The sequence below is a fragment of the Macaca mulatta genome, chromosome 17, assembly GCF_049350105.2.
Source record: "Macaca mulatta isolate MMU2019108-1 chromosome 17, T2T-MMU8v2.0, whole genome shotgun sequence".
Lineage (NCBI taxonomy): Eukaryota > Metazoa > Chordata > Mammalia > Primates > Cercopithecidae > Macaca > Macaca mulatta.
Window position 1 is genome coordinate 25,306,290 of NC_133422.1, and position 23,073 is coordinate 25,329,362.

The 23,073-nt window shown below is 35.2% G+C and overlaps 2 protein-coding genes and 1 long non-coding RNA gene across 21 annotated transcripts in view; 1 reads left to right on the top strand and 2 right to left on the bottom strand.

The window, feature by feature from the left end:
* The window catches only part of ZC3H13 (zinc finger CCCH-type containing 13), a 97,584-nt gene extending 80,851 nt beyond the window's left edge, over positions 1 to 16,733 (bottom strand). For 4 of the 18 annotated variants that reach the window (XM_015121036.3, XM_015121033.3, XM_015121031.3 and 1 more), the window contains exons 1-4: positions 16,393 to 16,733; positions 9,139 to 9,264; positions 8,708 to 8,817; positions 5,914 to 6,025 (exon numbers count right to left, since the gene is read on the bottom strand). In XM_015121036.3, the coding sequence (XP_014976522.3) occupies positions 5,914 to 6,025; positions 8,708 to 8,817; positions 9,139 to 9,255 (339 nt within the window). In that variant the 5' untranslated portion in view covers positions 9,256 to 9,264; positions 16,393 to 16,733. Of the gene's footprint in view, positions 1 to 5,913; positions 6,026 to 8,707; positions 8,818 to 9,138; positions 9,265 to 15,929; positions 15,988 to 16,392 lie in introns of all 18 variants that reach the window. The other 14 variants (XM_028837477.2, XM_077974317.1, XM_077974323.1 and 11 more) reach the window with 8 other exon arrangements.
* A 72-nt stretch (positions 16,734 to 16,805) lies between these two features.
* The window catches only part of LOC106994255 (uncharacterized), a 52,446-nt gene continuing 46,178 nt past the window's right edge, over positions 16,806 to 23,073 (top strand). The window contains exon 1 of the long non-coding RNA XR_013407964.1: positions 16,806 to 16,952. This is a non-coding gene — a long non-coding RNA (uncharacterized LOC106994255). The remainder of the gene's footprint in view (positions 16,953 to 23,073) is intronic.
* CPB2 (carboxypeptidase B2) overlaps positions 17,176 to 23,073 on the bottom strand; it is a 57,031-nt gene continuing 51,133 nt past the window's right edge. For both annotated transcript variants that reach the window (XM_001097608.5, XM_028837478.2), the window contains 3 exons: positions 22,172 to 22,374; positions 19,728 to 19,815; positions 17,176 to 17,755 (listed from right to left, as the gene is read on the bottom strand). In XM_001097608.5, coding sequence (XP_001097608.2) covers positions 17,571 to 17,755; positions 19,728 to 19,815; positions 22,172 to 22,374 — 476 coding nt within the window. In that variant the 3' untranslated portion in view covers positions 17,176 to 17,570. The remainder of the gene's footprint in view (positions 17,756 to 19,727; positions 19,816 to 22,171; positions 22,375 to 23,073) is intronic.

Below are 23,073 nucleotides of genomic sequence, written 5' to 3' on the forward strand. Positions count from 1 at the left end.
TGGGGTGGGGTAGGAAACGTCAACAAATGACAGAAATGGTCCTTTGAAAAAATAGTGGACAAGGGAAAGAGAACAACATTGTGAAGTCTCAAAAGAAAAACCGCGAGGTGGAAAAGAAAAAAAAAAAAACCTCTGAAAATGGCTTTTTCAGGAACCAGAAAGTTATTAAAATAGCAGGTTAAGAAAAAGTATTTAACCAGTTGAAATAATTAACATTTAGAAAATTAACATCAGTTAAAATATTATTCCAATTATCATTTTTGTTTTGTTTTGTTTTTTTGAAACAGAGTCTTACTCTGTCATCCAGGCTAGTGTGATTCTCAGCTCACTGCAACCTCCGCCTTCCAGGCTCAAGTAATTCTCCTGCCTCAGCCTCCTGAGTAGCTGGGATTATAGGCATGCGCCACCACACCTGGCTAATTTTTGCATTTTCAGTAGAGACTGGATTTTGCCATGTTGGCCGGTCTGGTCTCAAACTCCTGGCCTCAAGTGATCTGCCCGCCTCAGCCTCCCAAAGTGCTAGGATTACAGGTGTGAGCCACTGCACCCAGCTATCCCAATTGTTTTAATATTGTATATGAGGACGAATAAATAACAACAAAAAACTTAACACTTTAAAAACAAAGATCCTGAAAAAGTTCTGGAAATGAATGGTGGTATCGTTAGCATAACAGTGTAAATGCACTTAATGTCAATAAACTGTGCATCAAAAAATTGTTAAAATAGTAAATTTTATGTGTATTTTACCACATTAAAAAAATGAAAATAAAAACAGAGATCAATAAAGAAAAATAAACAGACCACTGCTCTTGCCCACTTGCTCTGACGTAAGACTTACGTAAGCAATACTCAAGGGCATCTCTAACTCCTAAACTAGGTATCTTCCCACGATGGCGAATTATCTAATTCTTTCTTGAATGCAGTCACAAAGCTTCTATTAAGAGATAAGGATGCTCTACAACACCTTTATGTCTCCGTCATCAATAAATGCTTGAATATTCTTCCTGACTATATTTAGGGGTCTAATTTTGCTTTCAAAGCTAATTTATCTTTTGTGCTCAAATTCCATAAAATAACAAGTCTCTGTCATACAAAATGAAAATACAATTCCATTTTAATCTGAAAATCTCTACTGATTAAATGCAACTATTTGCTACTGATTACCTCAAATAAGCCTCTCACTTTTCAGTTCCACTGTATTAAGTCTGATTCATATCACCTAGACCAGCCCTTTCCAATAGAAACATGATGCAAGCACTTAAGTAATTTTACAATTCCTTGTTGTAACATTAACAAGAAAAAAGATAAAGGTAAAATTAAAATATTGATAACATTATTTAACCCAGCATATCCAAAATTATTGTCCTCTCAACATAAAATCAACATTTTAAAATTTGAGATATTTTACTTTTTTTTCATACTAAGTCTCTGAAATTCACTATGTATTTTATATTTATAGCACACTTCAATTCAAACTACCCACATTTGACACAGCACAGACCTTAGATCAGCGGGGGTTCTCAATCACGGCTGCATATCAGAACCACTTTCCATTAATTCAATAAGTGAACTTACTAGTTCCAGGGTCTGGAGGTAAACTGGTGAGCAAAACAGATCTCAGCATGTAAGTCTCTTTTCTCTATTGCTAAACTGTGAGTTTGGCACACAAGACCACTGATAATCTGGTCCTAATCTACTTCAGCCTTCATCTCACATCCACATGTTATCATTTTTTTTTTTTTTTTGAGACGGAGTCTCGCTCTGTCGCCCAGGCTGGAGTGCAGTGGCACGATCTCGGCTCACTGCAAGCTCCGCCTCCCGGGTTCACGCCATTCTCCTGCCTCAGCCTCCCGAGTAGCTGGGACTACAGGCGCCCACAACCGCGCCCGGCTAATTTTTTGTATTTTTAGTAGAGACGGGGTTTCACCGTGGTCTCGATCTCCTGACCTTGTGATCCGCCCGCCTCGGCCCACATGTTATCATTTTTATAACCTAGGCACACAGCTTCACAAGTTTCTCAAACACATTAGTCCTTTAAAACTCCTTACATTTCTTGTGTTGGTTTTCTCTTCTGCCCTCCCCTCTGACACCCCATCTATTCCTTCAACACCAGTCCAAGTGTCATTTTGCCTGAAGCATTCCCTGGTTCTCCAGGTATTTACTCTCTCCATTGTGCATTTGCTCATATCTTTCTGACATACTATCACATGCTACAGAATTACAAGTTATCCATTTATGAATCTGTCTCACTACAAGATCAGGAGTTATCAACCTCATAATTCAGACACATTGGAGTTGACATCAGTGACAGAGAAGAGGAGGAATTACAGCTAATTTGCTGAAAATCACACCCATTCTATCTTAGCTATGCCTATGTAATCTATTCCACAGTTGCCCTTACCTAACATAGGCCTGATCTTCCTACAGAAATTCATTACATGAAGATCAACAGTCACGTGTTGCAGCAGGAATGCACAATAAAAATGATCAGTATCTGTTACCTGTCATATATAACACTAAAAATAATACGAGCTGGGCACGGTGGCTCATGCCTGTAATCCCAGCACTTTGGGAGGCCAAGGCGGGTGGATCACAAGGTCAGGAGTTCGAGAGCAGACTAGCCAACATGGTGAAACCCTGTCTCTACTAAAGATACAAAAAATTAGCTAGGCATGGTGGCGCACACCTGTAATCTCAGCTACTTGGGAGGGTGAGGCAGGAGAATCACTTGAACCCAGGAGGCAGAGGTTGCAGTGAGCAGAGATCACGCCATTGCACTCCAGTTTGGGAGACAGGGTAAGACTCTGTCTCAAAGAATAATAATAAATAATAATTAATACCCTGGTGTCCTAGTTTATTAACAGTTCTGTTTAAGTTTAGATAGTGTATTACCTAAAACCTGATCACTGTTGAAACTTATAACTCTATCACTTCAGTATACACGATGCTCAGTGCCTTTGAGGGCTTTCTCATCTAGGGAAAGCAAGATTCAGGCTTTAAATTTCTTAACAAAATGCCAACTTGACTGTACTAACTTTATTTGATGAACATAAAAACCTTTATGATAAACACCACACTTACATTCAGTTATCTGTCAACAACCTACATCTCCAAGGCTGACGTTCATCTTCTATACGAGCCTAAAGACAATTTATATTAGAAAATGCTAAGCGCCATTTCAATACCAGTATATACCATTTATTATGCACACGTCATCATGGAATAGTAAATCATTTACATGTATTTTCTTCACAGCAACACTGACAGCCAGCATTTCCATTTTACAGACACGGAGACAAGAAGAGTTTAACAATTCCTAAAGTAATATGCTCTAAATATGGATTCCAGATGTTTGCTCCTTATACTAATAACAATTCATCTAGCAGTATGCTAGAGTCAGTCTGTACTGACTCATAAGAGCTGATTTAAATTTTTAGGAATTCTGGAAGTCACTGTTAAACACAGCCATGATTAAACAAATAAACTGTATTAAAAACAAAGGTAATAATTACTCAGAACTCATGGTAAATTCACTCCTGAGGTTATTTACATTTTGTGTGTTTGTAATATACATAATGGGAACACTGTATATAATGTCACTTAGCATCTCTTCCCAACTATGCATCTGTCAGTGATGTCTTTGAAAACTTGAAACTCACCATGGTGGGAGTATTTACATAAAAAAACTGGCAAACCCGAGAAACCATGGCTTTCTTTTTTTCACAGTAGCTGTACATTTACCAGCAGACCACTGAGGCATCTCTTACTCTGAATCAATAGGTTATTTCAAAATGTAATACACATGCTTAGTCCCCAACCCAGAAATTCTGATTCAGTAGATTAGGAGTGGAATACTGGCATATGTATTTTGAAAAAGATCTTCCCTAAAAAAGGAATTTTGATAAAAACCTCCAGCTGAGAACTACTTAAGATTTTTAAGATTGTATCACTGTATCACATTAGACATTAGAAAACTAAATACTTAAAACTATATTATAAGAAATAAGTTTCACAAATTATAATACTGTCAGGGCTTTTTTATCATGGGTCAAAAACAGCCGTAGAAAGCTTCTACATACCTTAAGTGATCAAGGAAGTTGTTGCTTATACAGTTCAGTAGCTTTCATAAAAAGACTATAATAGAGGACAATTGGATATCCACATGCAAAAGAATAAGGCTGAACCTTTACCACGTCATAAATAAAAATTAGCTCAAAATGTTTAAAAGACTTAAATATAAGAGCTAAAACCATAATATGCTTCAAAGAAAACATAGATGTAAATCTTTGTGACCCTGGACTAAAAAATAGTTTCTTAGATGACATCAAAAGCACAAACAAGCAACAATAACAATAAAAACAAAAACAGGTAAGTCAGATTTCATCAAATTAAAGATGTATATGTTTTAAAGGACACCATCAAGAATGTGATGCCAACATACAGAATGGGAGAAAAGATCTGCAAGTTATATATACGATAAGGGACTTGTATCCAAAATAAAGAGAGCACTTATAACTCTATAATAAAAAGACAACCCAATTTTTAAAATGGGAAAAGGATCTCCAAAGAAAATATACAAACAGCCAATAAGTACACAAAAAGATGCTCAACATAATTAGAATCCAAAATGCAAATAAAAACCACAATTAGATTATCATTTCACACCCACCAAGATGGCTATAATCAAAAAGTTAGATAACAAAAGTGTTGATGATGATGTGCAGAAACTAGAACTTTCATATGCTGTCAAAAATGTGAAATGATACAGCCACTTAGTCTGGCAGTTCCTTAAAAGGTTAAACACAGAGTTACTGTAGAACTCGGCAATTTCACTCTTCAATATAAACCCAATAGAAATAAAAACATTTCCATACAAAAACTTGTACATAAATGTTCACAGCAGCATTACACACAAGAGTCAAAAAGTAGAAAAAGCCCAAATATCCATCACTGACAAGTGGATAAACAAAATGTGATATTATTAATACAATGTAATATTATCTGACAAAAATCAGGAACAAAATACTGATGCATCCCATACTGTTTCATGAACCTTGAAAAACTATGCTAAGTGAAAAAAGCTAGTCACAAAAGATCACATTTTATTATTCCATTTATATGAAATATATAGGCAAATCTCTAGAAAGAGAAAGAGGATTTAGCAGTTGCCTAGGGCTGGTGGCTAGGAGGGCGTCTGCTGAAAAGTTTGGCATTTCTTTATGGAGCAATGAAAATATTCTAAAATTGACTATGGTGATGGTTTCACAACTCTAATAATATACTAAAAACCACTGAGGAGTACACTTTTAGTGAGTGAACTGTATGGTATGTGAAATATGGTATGATAAATTTCTAGAAAACAATTAGCTCTGGGAAAGATTTCCATTCCTGACAAACAATTGTTTTCTTTTACTCAATGAACTACATTATAAATTTTATTTATCTGGCTTCACTGCCAACAAATTCACAGCTAAAATTTGTGGTCATATTTGCTTTCTTTTATCTCAACTTTCTAGTTCAGTTTGTTAACCCCACGTGTTTTGCTTTCATTGTTTTAATTTGTGTAAGCGTTCTACTGCAAGCCACTTCAACCTTTCTTGGAGCAGATGTGATGGCTGGCTGAATTCTGGAAACTTAAAGATACTCACGATCCTCATCAAGGTATAAAATCTCTACTAAGTTCAGCTTGAGTTCTGCCAAATAATCCCTTTTATCTTAACTACCATAAAGAACTGAACCAATCACAGTTTTCCCAGGGGACTCTTCCCTCTAAATTACATTATCCATATAGAACATTATAATGCCATATTACACATTTACCATATATTTAGCACACAAATAATATTTAAAATGAAACTTAAATTAACAAATTACTAATGAAGTTTAACTTGGTTTTGGGAAATTCAATCCTACCCTAACAGGTGAGGATGACTCCTCTGTATTTCGTTTCTGGGGCTCAGCGTCCACGTCTTGGCGCTTGTTCTTCATTCTTTCTCTAAGATCCCCTGTAGGTCTTTCTGGTGACCTTTGAACCAAAACAGAGAAACAAAACAAAAAACAAAACAAAACAACAGAAATCTATATTTATATATTAATAACATTTTATAAGAATGTATTTACAGAAATAACCTCACAAATCTCAATACACTTTTTCTAACTGACCTTGACTCCTAAATTTCTGAAAAATAATTTCACCTTAAATATTAATATGCAAAACATGAGCAACACTTATAGTTTTTCTCCCAATAACATTAAAATTTATATGTTAAATTCCATGAAGTGGCAGGTACTGGTGATGTGAATAAGAAATTATATGTGAACTGATAAAAAGGAACTAATAGCTTGACTTGTTTACCTGTTAATCATATAAATATATTAGTTACATGTAGGAGCAAAATATAGTAGTAACACAATGTTTTAAACTACAAAGTTGCAAAATTAATCTATAGGTAGCAGCGTTATCATCTATACATGAAAGACATAATAAGTATTACAAGAAATAAGTTACTTGTATATACATGCATGTGGTTGGATGTAACATCAACAACTGAGAAAATAATTTATGTACTTTAAGAATCAAAGCAAATATAGGAGCTTTATAATTTTTCTTAAATTTTAAATTATTTCAGAATAAAGGATTCAAAGCAATTTTACAACAGTGATTTTCATATTCTGCTGTAAATTTTTTAACTAAAGGAAAAATACATATCTAAACTCAACAGTGGTGAGGCTTTATTATTTATACTATAAATCTGACAGTATATGGCTATGCAATTATTTTTACTATCAGTGGGGAAAAAACAAAGGAGAGATGGAAAACACACTGCCTTGAAAGACTATTTCTAGAACACCTTTAAAAGAGGGCAAAAGAAGTTAAGGAATGCTCTGTTCCTCTTTGACTACCAAAAAGTACTATATATAAAAAAGATATAAACAAATCACATAAATATTCACATCTATTTCAAGCAGTCATTGAGCAATCAAATCAATTCCTTGATTATATGAATACAAATCATAAGGTTAGTATAGAAATAATTTGAGTTAATTCACTTTAAAGGATCTCATTGATGTTTACATGCATATTTAATAGATTTATATTAAATGTTTTAATAGTTAAAGCTAAACTTGAAACTGGAATCTCTTATTAAGAACCAGTACTTAAGTGCTCTAAATTATAATTATGATGTACATGTAAATCCTATGTGCCCCGGTTTCCTTTATATAATGAAACAGTTTAGTATGAACTTGTTTCTATCCTAAACAGCACCCATCAGAGTGAATGTTCTACACACAGCGAATTCTCCATGAATTACTTAAAAGTCTTGTAATATAAACATATAAATAAGCATTTTGTAAAATACACTGCTTTTCTTCTCATCTTTGACTCACATTATGAACTATGTTTTTCCTCCCGACAAAAAAAAGCACAAATACTAAAGAAATTATCAGATGGAAAAACACACACAAAATAGCAAAATTATAATAAATATCCTTTATTCTAAGTCTAGTAATGACATTACTTTTTCCCATTTTAGACAAATTTCTCTGACCATTTTTCTCAAAATGATTGCTTAAATAAAAATTCTGAGTCAGCTAATAAAATTCAAAGATACATTTTAAAATGTATTAAAAGTACAGTATTAATAAAAGCAAAACAATAAAATTATTGAAATAGTTTCACCAGGTATGTATCTACATGTATATATACAATTAATCACACATATACTACAAACACTAATTTTCCCACATTAACAGAAGTGACAAATGACAATCTAAATACAAATAAAACAGTATTCAGAATCACAAATAAACTAAAATGTACAATGTTTACGTGAAAAGGAAGTTGGCTAACGTTGAGGGTTTGAATTTTAAATTCTCCTAAACAAAATCTACCCATACACTACCCAAAAAAAATCACCCAACTAAAAAAAAAAAAAAAATTTCCAATTGCAAATGTTCAGTTTTTATAGTGTTGCTATGCTATAGCCAAAACAATCAGCATAACCAATTTTGGAACTAGGTAAATTATTTGTTTACCAATCAAGTTAAAACTGTTTCTGTGACAAACTCTATGTATATTACATCTTTAAACACCCTAAAATCATCATCATGAGGGAGCCAAAAGAAAAATAAAAAGTCTTTATTAAGCAAGTTTAATCTAGCCAAGCCTTTATTAAAGGCAAAACAATGTTTGAAATATGGAGTACACTTATCCACATATAAATACATATTTTCATTAACATACTGTGATAAGGGATTTGGCAAATGCATTTTAACCTACGGAATTTGTGCAAAATTTGAATTCAGGACATCTTAAACAGCTAAAATTATACCCTATTTGAATTTTACTATTTTAAGAGTTAAAAATAGCCTCACTAAAAAGAAATTCAGATACCATGGAATTCTGCTGTCTTAAGCAGCAATTTAATACATAATTGGGGGAAAAAAGTAAGCCATACACATATTACAAAAAGACCTATTGTCAAAACAAATAAATAATGAACAAATAAGTTAATTTTAAAGCAAACATTTTATTAATCTTGAAAATAGTAACAAAAAGATCTTGTCAGTCTTCGATCACTGGTAAGACTAACACCAATATAGAAAATCTGACCAAATATATGGTTGTATTTCAGATTTTTACACTAGAGAAATTACAAAAGTCATCTTCTAATAGTACATGAACAATTCAAAGTTCTCAGTTTACCTTCTATAATTGCTGCTATAACCTTTACCACGAGGTGAAGGGCCATGTACGAATCTACATGTGTTTCCATAGAGGCAGTTGCCAGTCTTCAGCCAGTTACGGCACTGTGTCTAAGAGACAGATATTACTATGTAAATTTCATATTGATTTCTAGAAAAAAAGTGCTAGCAGGACAAAATTAAAACAAATGTTAACAAAATTCCAGCTAACTGTGATATATTACTCCCCAAATAATAAAAACTTCAGGACAAATATATGAAAAACCCATAACCTTATCACCTTTTTCACTCTTTTTTATAAAACACACTTTAAAAAATTTACTGAACCAACATTCCTACAATAAAACAACCTGTTCACCTTTATGATACAAATGAGCATTTCAATAATAGAATTCTAAGAGAACCCCTGTGACTATGCTAGTGACAACTCACCTCTGCTGTACTGCCAGTGCTGGGTCCAAGCCTCTCAAATACACTGGGTCTTCGGGATGTGCTATCAGATATGGTCTTGGTATTTTCCACTGTGACCTTCCTTCTAATTTTTGACATTTTGTACTACTTTAACCAAAAAAGAAAGAGGCAAAACTGTAAAATTCTTCAGTTTTAAATAACTGAGCCCACAGCTTACAAGTAGATAAAACTATAGGTAACAGTGTAAAATTACAGGAGATTTTCCTTGGGAGATAAAAAAAAAAAGGCATAGGAGAGGTCACAGGTAAACCGAGATAGTATCTTCTAAAGCATGCCTTACTGGTGAATTTATAACAGCTGTGAGATTTGTTGGCTACAATTGCACCTCTTCTGGGGAGTGAATGAATATGATCTCACACAGTGAAGTTTTCATAGTACAATCAACCTCAGAAGATATAGTACAAAACGTTTACTTTATAAAAGTTACTTACAAAAATTGCTTCAAAATTTAGTAACTCTATCCTTTAAGAAAAAGTTGTTAACCATCAACTGGTTAACTGAAAAAGTTATGTTATAGAAAATGGAAAAAAAAATTCGGTAAAATTTTTGACAGCAGAAATTATTTTTCATAATGTAAGTGACAATAGTTATGTTCCAAAAATCAGGTTGAGAAAAATGAACGATATTTTAGTATTTTCTTTGACTTACAGAAGTCAAAGCGGCCGGGCGTGGTGGCTCACGTCTGTAATCCCAGCACTTTGGGAGGCCAAGGTGGGCGGATCACAAGGTCAGGAGATCGAGACCATCCTGCCTTACACGGTGAAACCCCATCTCTACTAAAAATACAAAAGAGTAGCCGGGTGTGGTGGTACGTGCCCGTAGTCCCAGCCAATCGGGAGGCTGAGGCAGGAGAATCGCTTGAACCTGGGAGGTGAAGGTTGCAGTGAGCCGAGATCGCGCCACTGCACTCCAGCCTGGGTGACAGAGCAAGACTCTGTCTCAAAAAAAAAAAAAAAGAAGTCAAAGCAATCTGATCAAGCATATTTATTTTCCAGTAACACAAAACCAAACCAAAACAAAACTCAATGTTGATAAAAACAACTTTCAAAACAGGACAGATTGTAGAACTAGAAAAAGTCAAGATATTTCTATAATCTATACTATACTGACATAAAATTCAAAGGTGTTAAAAGTAATTAATAGACTATTTTACCACTATTAGTAATAAGAAAAAAGACAAATTGTAAAAATATTTTTATTTTATGTTATGTTTAAGGTCTGTTAGATTTGATGTAAACATAAAAATATTTTTTAAGGTCCAGGCACAGTGGCTCATGCCTGTAATCCCAGCACTTTGGGAGGTCAAGGTGGGCGGATCATGAGGTCAGGAGACTGAGACCATCGTGGCTAACACGGTGAAACTCCATCTCTACTAAAAATACAAAAAAAAAAAAAAAGAAAAAGAAAATTAGCTGGGCATGGTGGTGGTGGGCGCCTGTTGGGAGGCTGAGGCAGGAGAATGGCATGAACCCAGGAGGCAGAGCTTGCAGTGAGCCAAGATCACACCACTGCACTCCAACTTGGGCGACAGAGCAAGACTCCGTCTCAAGAAAAATATATATATGTGTGTGTGTATATATGTGTGTATATTTTTTATATATGTGTATATATGTATACATATTTTTATATGTGTATATATGTATGCATACATATGTATATATTTTATATGTATATATACATATGTGTATATATATGTATATATACATACGTATATATATTTTTATATATGTATATACACATGTATATATTTCATATATGTATATATACACATGTATATGTATTTTGTATATGTATATATATTTTTATATATGTGTATATATACATATATATGTAAATAACACATTCAAAAACTGAAACTATAGTAAAAATCTAATCCAATGACATAATTGGGTAATTCAACTAGTGATGCTATCAGATAATGATAGTATGATATTATGACATTAGAAAACAATATTAAATTCTAGACCAAGATACAATCCAGAGCATACACTACTGTGGGAAGAGGGTAGAAACTGCCTCGCAAGGGAAAGGAAAAAAAACACCATACTATATCTCACTTTATACAAACTAAATATTAGTTGAAATCCTATCAATCATCAAAAGTTACTAGAATGAACCATAGTAGCTAAAAAAGTTTCATTTAGTCTCTATAAAGATCACAAATGTTCTTTAATGTGGTTTCAAAATAAAGACATATTACTTTAAAGGAAATTAAATCATGGTAGTACCTAATTGAAACAGCAATAAAAAATTATAAACAATGTTTGGTTCAATGAGGTACTTCAGCTCAATTTTTAAAAGAATCCAAAGAATAAGAACAACATTTGATAAATAAAAGGTGGTGCATCAAGGAAGGAAAATATGAAATAATATATGGTGATTTTAAACTAGAAAATCTATATTCTTAATATAAAATGTAATAATTCTTTTGATATAATAGCAATTAATTTTTAATGATTTTAAAAAGAGAATTATGTCACAGTAATTATAAATTTAAGAATCAGTGGAGAGCATCACATAAACAATAATCGGCTGCAACACAAAATCACTTACATGTTAATTGTTCTCCAAGTAAGGAACTAGACACCATTCCTACATACTGGTGTTAGCATTATAAGACAATCTTTGATTTAATTTTTCTTAGACTCATTCTCAGTCGAAATGTGAACATACAGAGAAGCTGGTAAAATTTCCTATGTCTATTTGATTTACTGAGCATAAAAAAACTGAAAGCTAAGAGAAGTGGAGCTGAGAAAGATCTAGAAAATGTAGAGCTTTCATTAACTGAGAAAAACACTTTTTTAACAACATATATCCAAGCATGATTCAATAATAAGTAAATGTATCACACAATGTATAAGAAGTTTCAGAAAAACATAAAGTTTCATTATATATTGCTATATTAATATACAAATATACAGTGTAATCCTCAACCATTAATTCAATTTTTAAAACATTTCTTAATAAACAAAATTGAATAGGTTCCAAAATTTCCTTAAAGTTAAAAACAGGCACACCATCCCACCACACCGCCTCAAGTGCATTAACATTAATTTTTTATTTTTCCCTCCACTGTCACTGGAAATGAGTTAGTTCTGCCCCTAACATCTCTACTACCCCCAACATGCCTCCACTCCCAGCACAGTCTTCCTCAAAAATTTCAATGGTAATGGTTTCCAGTTAGGACAACAGGCTATTTATTATTGTACTTAGTATACTTAAAACATTGGTCATCTATCATCTCCTTTCTTTTTATTTTTTGAGGGTTCCAGGTATTAACTCTACAGTTTCTTTTCCTGCTCTGTCCTCTGTTGCTTGATTTAGCACTACTCTCCTCCCTTGACCTACTGCTTTGCTGGTCTGAGAGCTTCTCTCCAATCCTAGACTCCCTAACACAAACTCTGAAGACTTCAAGGGTTTGGACTTGCTACCAAAGACTTGAGTGAAGACTAATGATCCACCTCCTCACCTCCGTCACCCTACCCCCATATTCTTTGCAGAGACAAAATTGCTTTTACCAGTGACATCAAGAACTATTCAAGACTCATCTACATAGTAATTATCCCAGGAATTTCACTTCCAGCTACTACTGTACTGAGTCTTCCAATTTAGGGAAGAAATGAAATTAAGTAAAAATGTGGCAAAAAAAAAAAAAACACAAAAAAAAAAACAAAATGTGGCCGAGCGCGGCGGCTCACGCCTCTAATCCCAGCACTTTGGGAGGTCAAGGTGGGCGGATCACGAGGTCATGAGATCCAGACCATTCCTGGCCAACATATCGAGACCATCCTGGCCACCATGGTGAAACCCCGTCTCTAAAAAATACAAAAATTAGCTGGGTGTGGTGGCACACACCTGTAATCCCAGCTATTCGGGAAGCTGAGGCAGGAGAATCACTTGAACCCGGGAGGCGGAAGTTGCTGCGAGCTGAGATCACATCCCTGCACTCCAGCCTGGCCACAGTGTGAGACTGTCTCAAAAAAATTAAATAAATAAATAAATAAATAAATAAATAAGATGTTCTCTCCTTTTTCTCAGAGTCCAAGAGTACCAGACTTTGCCCTGAAGTAGCACTGCATCGGAGTACAAGGTCTGGTTTACAGCAAGGTCCTGGACAGAACATTTAAAACTAGAATAATAATAACAACAATAATACACAAACACACACACATATATTCTTAATAAAATGTTCTTTAATGTGATATATATGTGTGTGTGGGTAAAACATCTGGTGAAAAAAGTAGAAACTGAAGATTTCTAACTGAAAGAATTCTTCTGATTATCCATGTAAAAACTTCCACAAGTAGTCAACAATAAAATGTCACTTAAATATTACTAATGAGACATTCATGAGGTTGAATAAACAAAATGCTTCATGCTTGCAAAGAACGTAACTTTAAAAATCCCATTTGTCTAAAAATATACACATTATCTACAACAGAAAAACATTTCCTTTTTCATATATTAAAACTAAACGTTACCAACTAACGTGACAATTAGAATTTTCAATCCTATTTAAAACTTTGGGCCCATAAAGGAAAATGAACACCACAACAGTTAAAATATAGATTTTAAGCAGGGGAAAACTTTTTCAAATTATGTCTGAACAGGCCTGAACATGAGAAGTAAATGCTTCAAAGTATATGAGAAAAATTAGAAACAAGATAAAAATGTAAACACTAAAGTCTTTCCTATCATAGAGAACAGAAATCGAGGTCATACAAATAACTTACTAATTTACTCTTCTATGAAGGTTTTCCTCCATTTTTGTTTTCAAATTATTATTTGGTTTAAGTTGCCATCACACTTCTGCCCACACCATCAAGTCTTTCCCAAACATGAGCATTATCAAAGACAGTGGCACTAGTGAAAGTCTATTCCGTTATTTTCCTATTTCTCCTCTCCATTTGCAGAGTAAATGATATCTTTAGTATTTATAATCTCTTTTCAATTAAAAAAGAAAATGGAAAAAGAAAAAGAAAATCTGGGACACAAAGTTTGAGTCTATTAATAAAGACACAACAAAAGAGGGTCTTAAATGGGAACTGCTCCCTTCCCGGGAAACTTAGAATTTCTAACACTGTACTCAGAGGTTCACATTATAATTATGGCTGAGAAAGGGGAAGCATACAAAAGGGTCTCTTCTTGAATAATGCCTCCAGGAGCTCAATTACTAAAATCTTGTCAATAAACACATATCCATTCTAGTATCTTCACTTCAATCCATAATTAATTATCTTTTTCATGTCTCATCTACTGGAAGCATAAGTGAAAGCATAACACTTTAATCTGGATGAGTAGTGGCATAATATTAGGAAATTTTCAAATAATTATGCAATTAAAACCACACGAATGTACTAACTAGTAGGATAAATCCCTATATTCTGCATTTCTAAGATTAAAAAGGTGATACTAAAAATATCTTCACATTTATACTTCTTATTTTTAGAAAGAAAAAATTAAGTTTATTTGATGTGCAGTTTGAGAGAACTTTTTAAAAAGAACTTTCTAAAACGAACTTTCGGATTGCTTCCGTAAATTTAATAGTAAAACAATTCCAAACGAAAATTCCAAACACAACTGACAGAACTAAGCTGACTACATAGGAATTAGCAAAGCAACACTGTAGCACTACGCAGAAAAAATAATTTGTTAAAAAGACTGCACAGAGGACATCCCATGCTGGTAGCTACTCTAAAGTGAACTAAAAAGAACTGCAAACATACAAAAATACAAAAAAAAAAAAAAAAGAATGAAAGACTCTGTATATCAACAGCAGTGAATGTTTCAACTACTACTAACAGCTGAAGAAACAGCTCCACCTCTATATGAGATGGAGTTGGGAGAGATGAGGAGATGGGAAGACTAACATCCACTGAAAATCAACTCTCTAAGTAAATGTAAGTTAAACAATGTGTTTACTCTATGTAAATGCCAATGCATATTATAAATAAACACTGAAGACTTATTACAATTTTAATAATTTGTATAGATGTTAAGATACATCCACTTGCTGGATTTTAGTATGTTGAATTCATATGACAAATATGAAAATCATATAAGCTTGCAAATCTCAAAATATGCAATGTTCATTCAGAATGACCAGTAATCAGGAAGCCAGTAAGAGGCATACATTTGATAAAACTGAATCCTACCAGATGCACACAGTGAAAGCCTTAGTTTCACAGTGCAACTATTTTTAAAGCCACAAATTGTTACAAGCTTGCATCAACTTTGCTAGTCTCTAGTTGAAACTGACATCTGTTACAATCTACACAGTTCATTAAGAAAATAGAAATTATTTGAAAATCTATAGATTGTATTCACAAAAAGCTCCAATATATTGTACTAAAGCCAGCAATTTCAAATGTTACAGAACTAGACCCCGCTAACTGGCACCATATACCCATAGACTGAACTGCATTAAATATTCTCCAACGGTATCGCGGACTTTGAAACCCTGAGGTGTAAAGATATTTTCCAAACTTTTTAAACTACTTTAAAAATCCAAAAATCTTAGACTTCATACTCCCAAAGTAGTTCGAACTACCTGAAAGCCCCATAGTATAACCAAATACCTTAAGACTACCCTTCATTAACAAGATCTCACCAATATAATTCAAGTATTACCAACTCTGTATAATTTTCAAACCACATAAATTGCGTTAGCCTATTATAGAGAGATAATGCCGCCAGACTCTCTCCTTTCATTGCACTTTCCCCCGTTTCTGACAGTTGCCAAAACTACCTACCTAAAGCATATGAAGAAAAAGTAGCACTCAATTCCCAGGACCTAAATCGTTATCACTGCTGAGGGAAAAAAAAAAAAGACCAATCACAAGTAAGACGTTTTGCTCTAACAGATCTGGAATGCGTATAGAGGAAGATCTAAATTTAAGCGCAAATTGCTGCACTCTTCCATCGCACACACATACGAATACCGCACAAAGGTTCCCGTGCTTACATCAAATGGTAACGAAGGGCACAGCCTATTGTCTGAGTCTACCTATCCCCCTTAGACAAATGCCAGAATCATAAACAGAGCGAGAAATTATATCTGAGCACCCGGGGCTATTGCAGAGTTAAGGGTGGGATGCTCAAGGAAAGCTCAAAATCCCAGTGACTCAAGCGAAGATGGGGGTAACTGGGCCTCCACATTCCGGGTCCGCCCAATGCCTTTCCCCAGATACCCACACCAATTCACAGAACGCTTACTTCCTCCCCAAGCTCCCTTCGCAAGTGCAGTCCGGAGGCACCACCGCCGCCGCCGCTCCGAGGAGCGGGGGAGGCGACTCTCTGTCCCCGCGCCTGGACCCAGGAGGACGACGACGAGGAGAAAGCGGTGCGCGCGCGGCTCCCGGGAACCGGCCCTCGGCTAGCGAGTGGCCCCCAGGATGGCTCAGAAGCAGAACCCGCCCGCCGCCTCGCCAGGGTCAAGCGAAACTCGGTTGTAGGAAGAAAAACAACGAAGAGATTGTAGATTAAGAAAAGGCAACAAAAACACTACCAGGCCGCTAGGAGGACCGCCTCAAAACGCCGCCGGAAGTCAGAGGTTTGCCCTGTTCCTCTACAGGCCCAGGCAGCTTCCGGCCGTCTGATTAGTCGTCAGTGCGCAGACACCGCCCTCCGTGGACACGCCCTCTAGGCGTAATATCCCAGGCGAGGAGTGAGAGTGCGGCGGGACGTGGAAATAGAATCCGTACTCTGTGAGAGATGCTGGGAGAGGAAACTGGGAGCCCGGGAGAATTAAAATTCCCAATTAAAAGTGAATTTAAGTGAGTTTTCTCTTTTTATTACATAATTCCTTGCCATAAACTGCTGTTGTAAATGCGCAAAATGCGGCGTTTGTTGTTGACAGTACCTAGAGCCATTCATTCATTTGTTCAACAGTGTTTATGGAGCAGCTGAGCTAGAATGAGAGGCTATGTTTGTCGTTTTTGACACCCCTCCCCTTCCCGGGCCATCGCCTAATTACCGTGGAGCAAACGGAATGCATGGTTGTATTTCTGAAGGCACAAGCAGAAATTTATTGAAAATTTGGAGCAGAAATCTTTAATGTACTTCTGACCACCCTTCCTTTTATTGAGTAGGATCCAATGATCAGCATGAAACTTGTTATTAAACTTGCTTGAGATGGCTAATCAGACGTCGGAAATCAAAGAAAAAGTAGGTAGCTAGACTTTTACAATTTTTTTTTGAAAGGTAAAAAGACATGAACCCTTGTCTGCCTTAATGTCAAAGTAGCACTTATTAGGTTCTCTGACAAAACCAAGGTATGGGAAAATCTTTTATCGAAACTACGGATAAAACTTAAAAATAATCTGATACAATGATTTGGTCTTGCTGGAATCAGTAAATTAAAATACGAAAGCAGAATGATAAAATCAAGGGCATTAAACATTCCTAATGACATGCCAAGCTATTTTAGAGACAGCGGCAAAAGCGTCTTTACAAGTGGGTTTGATGTAACGCTCTGGCAGCAAGAATCCGTATTTGCCCGTATCTCGAAGTTCAATTGTAAACGAATATTTGATGCCCAAATCATAGATCCAATCGTCCGCACCTCCAGGAGCTAGGTCTAAAAGAAGAAGAAAGAAATTTCTGAAATACAGATTTTTCAAATTAATTAACAAACTGGGAACTGTTTGATTTAAATGTTTGTTTGGATACCTTTAGATTTTTTTTCAGTTTTTAATATAAACAATTTTACAATGAGTACCCTTGTTTATACATAATTGCTGCTTTGTCTCTTTAGAATATTTTTCCCTAGAATAGATTTGCTAGTCTAAGGCTTTGCACTTTTTGCAATTACGACATGTTCCCAAATGGACATCAAAAGAACTGAATTAATTTATACCTCCACAAGCAGGGTATGAATTTGCCCGCTTCCCCTTCCCATACCATCAATAGGAATTATGAATTCTGATAATTTTATGGGTGAAAAATAATATCCAACAGTCTTAATTTATGTTTTTTTGATTATCAGTTAGTTGCACATTTTGTTTGGCATATTTATTGGTTAGCTTTATATTTCCTATCAATTGTCCTTACTCATTTGTCTACTTGGTTCATTTTATCAATTGCTTATAAAAACAACATTAATGTTATCAGTTTTGTTTGGCATGTAGACCTTTTTTTCTCCTTTCATTCATTTCTCCTTTCATAAGGAATTTTTTCTCCTTACTGAGCTTTCAACTTAGTTTATGCGGGGTTTTCATATGAAAATATATGCTGTACCTGGAATTTACTTTGGTGAAAGGCATATTAATAATCCAATTAATTTTTTTTCTAGGTAACTTGTTAGGTTTTCCAACCCCATTAATTGAATAATCTGACATTCTTTTTTTTTTTTTTTTTTTGAGTGCTAAATTGAGTCCAGGGTTATGGCAAAGTCTGACCCAAAATTTTAATTTATAATTTTAGCATCTATCTAGTACAGTTTGGGTAGCATCACATGAAAGCTACAATTGCCAGAAGACTTGTTGCAGTTTAATGCATGTTAACTAAAATGTGTACACATTTTAGTGTTCATGCTAAATACAGTTTTAACCTTTTTTGAGATGGAGTCTTGCTCTGTCACCCAGGCTAGAGTGCAGTGGCACAATCTCGGCTCACTGCCACCTCCACCTCTCAGGTTCAAGTGATTCTTATGCATTAGCCAACCGATTAGCTGGCATTACAGGCGCCCGCCACCATGCCCAGATAATTTTTGTATTTTTAGTAGAGATGGGGTTTCACCATGTTGGCCAGGCTGGTCTCGAACTCCTGACCTCAGGCGATCCTCCCACCTGGGCCTCCGGAAGTGCTAGTATTACAGGCGTGAGCCACCACACCTTGCCTCTTTTTGTTTTTTTTCTAATCATTAAAAAAAAAAAAGGAAAAACCTGAATTTGGCCTTCAGGCTGTCATTTTCTGATGCCTGGTTACAGGTTGATTTTTCTGATCCTCTTTTCCCATCTCCCTTCAAACTTCAAAAGGGCAAAATCAGTGTGTCCTCCCACTGTGTGTAGATAGGAGTTGCTCACGAAATATCTTTCAGCAAAAATTAATCAAAACTTTTTGTTAAGAGTGTCACAAACTCTTGTATGTGTAATATATGTTAAAGACAATCAACTGTAATGTGTTATGAGCTAATACTCTTGGGGGCAGGCTAACACTAAAAAACACTTGATGCAAATGGTATGCACTAGATTACTGTAGGGTACAACCTGCACAACCTTCCATGGTGGCCCTGGGGATCATACAAAAGTTTTATGAACTAGTTTCTGCTTCACTCAACTATTATGATGCCAATTCTGTAATTCCTACTCTATTGCGATAAATATAATTACTTAAATAGCATTTTGGCTTCTTTTTAGGAACTCATTTATTAATATAGCTTTGTTTAGCATTGTCATAGCTATTATGCTTCTGTTCCTAATTATTACAATTCGGTTGTATTACATGTGACCCTATTTAATTCGGAAAAATTAAATACACAAAGAAAAACAGATCACACAGATTTCTTTAGTAGCTCAAAGTTCCCTAAGATCATAAGAAAAAATACTTACATAAGGTTTCTGAGCCACGGCCATGTGTATACCTGATATTTTTACTGGTTTTCTGAATAGCACGAACTGCTTCACTGGCTACTAGAGACTGGAAGCAATAACATATGGAATTTCAGTTAATGTGCAGCTTTGAAACATGACAAGTAGAAGTTTCCAAAAAACAATCATACATTAATTTAATCAAAATGTACATGTAGAAGATCTAGATTCATCTAAAAGGCAAATAAATAAGATAAACAAATTAAAAATGTGCACTTTATGGCAATCACAATTGGGTGGCTTTAAACATAAACTATTTCAATATATTGAAATATTAATTTGCAGAAAAAAATCATATGCCTTTTTGGGAATTCATTTATTATGGAAAATGAAGTATAACTACATTTCAAAGGCTTAGAGGTACTCCATTTCTGAACAAAATTATCACCAAACTTTAAATCCAACCTCTCTAAACACACACATACACCTAATGCATGCATGATTCACTTCTTATCCTTCTCACAACTTCTATTTTCTTCTTGTGTAAAATGTCTAATGACTTCCACAGATTCATCAAATCAAAAAAGATTATGCCTCTGGTATGGAGCAGGATAATAACTAAGACCCCCATTTGACTTCATTTTGTTCTAGCTTGTAAAAATCTATTCTGAAGTTCTCACTTATCTGGAACTTTTCTGAAATTGGAACTAGCATCATGGTATACACTGTCATCTTCTTGAAAAACTCAGAGATTTATCAGTGGATATTATTTTATGCCATCTCTTTGTTCAAAACATAAGTTTTAATGGAACCGCATTGTCTACAGAATGAAATACAAGTTCATCTGACAGTCACACCCCTTATCATAAGCTTATCAGAAGCTAACCTAATCTACTTTCTGATGGTATCACCCTCCACTTTTGCATCGTCTTACGGGGAACACCCACTTCTCTGCTTGGAAGGTCCTCCCTTCCCTGTCTGCCTATAGAAATCCTCTTTCAAAAAAAAAAAAAAAAAAAAAAAAAAAAAAAAAAAAAGAAATCCTCTTTCAATGCCTGTCTAAAATGTAGCTGATCTTTGACATCAACAGCACTTTATTATTTATGGGTTTTTTTCCCCCTTAATAGATTGTAAATTTCTCAAGGACAGTAACTACTTTATCTCCTCACTTATCTCAGCATTTCCCTCTGAATGCATTAATGAAGTCATCCGTTGATATTCTAATAGTTGGGAGTTGTACTGTCTGTGCCACTTATTTAGTAGTTACTCTGTGTCACCTTAGAGTACAGCTGTTTGTAACATCTGCTAGTGGTTGAGCTCCCTAACCATAACACATTCTCTTAAAAGGCAGGATTTTACCTAATGCTTCTTTAAACATCCATTGACAAGGTATTTTACACGTAATGGCTCTCAACATATATGTGTGCTGACAGTAATGCAAAAAAAAAAAAAAAGCATAATTAGACTAATTCTATTTCCCAAATCATGATAAATTTCCTTTTATTTCTTCAAAGATAATATTTTAAAAGGTGCGTTCCTTAAGAGTTTTCCCTTGAGAAGTAAAAAGCTCAAGTATCAAGTATGTTTATGTTCTAAATGGGCTACTTTCAGAAAACACAAACAATCTTATATTTGTCATCAGCAATTGCTAGCTCCTGTAATGTGACTATATTTTATTCTGTTAAGAGAGCCAGAAAAAAAAAATGTGTCACTAAGAAACAAGCTACTACCTAAAAATTAGTCCCTTCCCAAGAATGGGGCTGTTGATGTAACACTTCCACTGTCTGGAGAGCATCTGCAATGAGGATTTGTCGAAGCCTAGCTACAATCCTTCAAGAATCCTTGCATCTTTTGCCATCAACCCAAACATACAGTATCTTGGGCCAAAAAGTGCTCAGGGAGTATCAAATTGTATGAGTCCTCTTTGAACTTCCTGTATTGTCCGTTATGTTCCAAAAAACAGACTCTTGCCTCAGTGCTAAAATTGGGGGTACTTTAATGGGACCAAAACCTTGAGGGTTCGAGAAGTCAGGGCATGAACAATTCCTGCTGCTAATCCCAAAACAATGAGTGTTGTGTTGAGACTGAATCTGTGGTTCGCTGTTGCAGGAAGCTAGTGACCACAAAGCTGTCGCATGATTCCATACTCATCCTTGCTTATATGGCTTCACATACAGATCAGGTCAAGTGGAATAGTTCCTTCCTAACCTTCAAGGAATTTGTCTGACATTTTCTTAGGAAGCCCATGTGCTAGAATAAAGTGCATGTTGTTAGGGTAAGGCATGTTCTTTACATTCCCTTAATGAACACTGACCCAGGGTGACTCTCAACAGGATCACACCATGATTTAAAACATCTATCATTTGCCTTCTAGAGGACAAAAATTTTCTCAGTTTTTGATTCTTCAACTAAGTGTTATTTTATTTCCAAAATGCTAATGAGAAAAATAATTAAGTAGCACTTACCAATTCCTCGTGGTCTTTGCTTTTGCTTCGAGTATAGGAATATGGAAACACTATATGCTGGGAGTATGAATGCATGCTGATGTATGCTTTAATGTGGTTGATATTTCTTCTCAAGAAATTAGCCACCGCCTTCGCTTCTGGTTCTGACTCAGGATAAAGTCCACAGTAGGTTTCCGAGCATGAGAAACTGGATGCACCTTCCTCTGCAGTGAAATTGATAAGGTGAAATTATGAGGGGATGCACATAGTTCTGTAATTTGTGGTTTTCCAGACAACGTATTCTCCTATCTATGTTGCAACATTTTTAGATGAATGGATTAGGTAGGGCTCTGCAAAGAACATATTTCCACTAAGTGTTGTTTATGTTTCTTTTGAAGTCAGATACTTATCTGCTCACACAGCTGACCTTCTAACAGTCATTCCCAGCACCTGTCTCCCTTGTGACCTTAAGAAAGTGGCTAAGAGAGTCTCAGAGATACCAGCCCTATCTCCAGACTTCTGGATATGTGAGAAAAAATAAACCCCATTTTCCTTAATCCACTGTAAATTTAGTTTTTCTGATATTTGTAGTTTTAAAGCTACCATTAATATAGCCCATAAAAGAAAAGCCTCGCTTCACAACTCAGAATATGTAAGTCTGCCTTCAGTGCTACTTTTAACTTGCTAAAGTGGTTTAGTAAATAAAATGGGATGATGGTATTTGTTGCCAGACCAACGTTCATTCGTTCCTTTAATAGATTATAATTTGCATCACTTCAGATGGTACCCTGCCTTCCAATACTTCTCCCCCTGTCCCTAATTCACAAGGGTGAAGCTCCAGCATGCTGCATCTGACACAAGAGATTATCCCTTCCTGCAAACAGTTGAGGGCTCAGGATTGGGTCTGACTCTTGTGCTTTGCC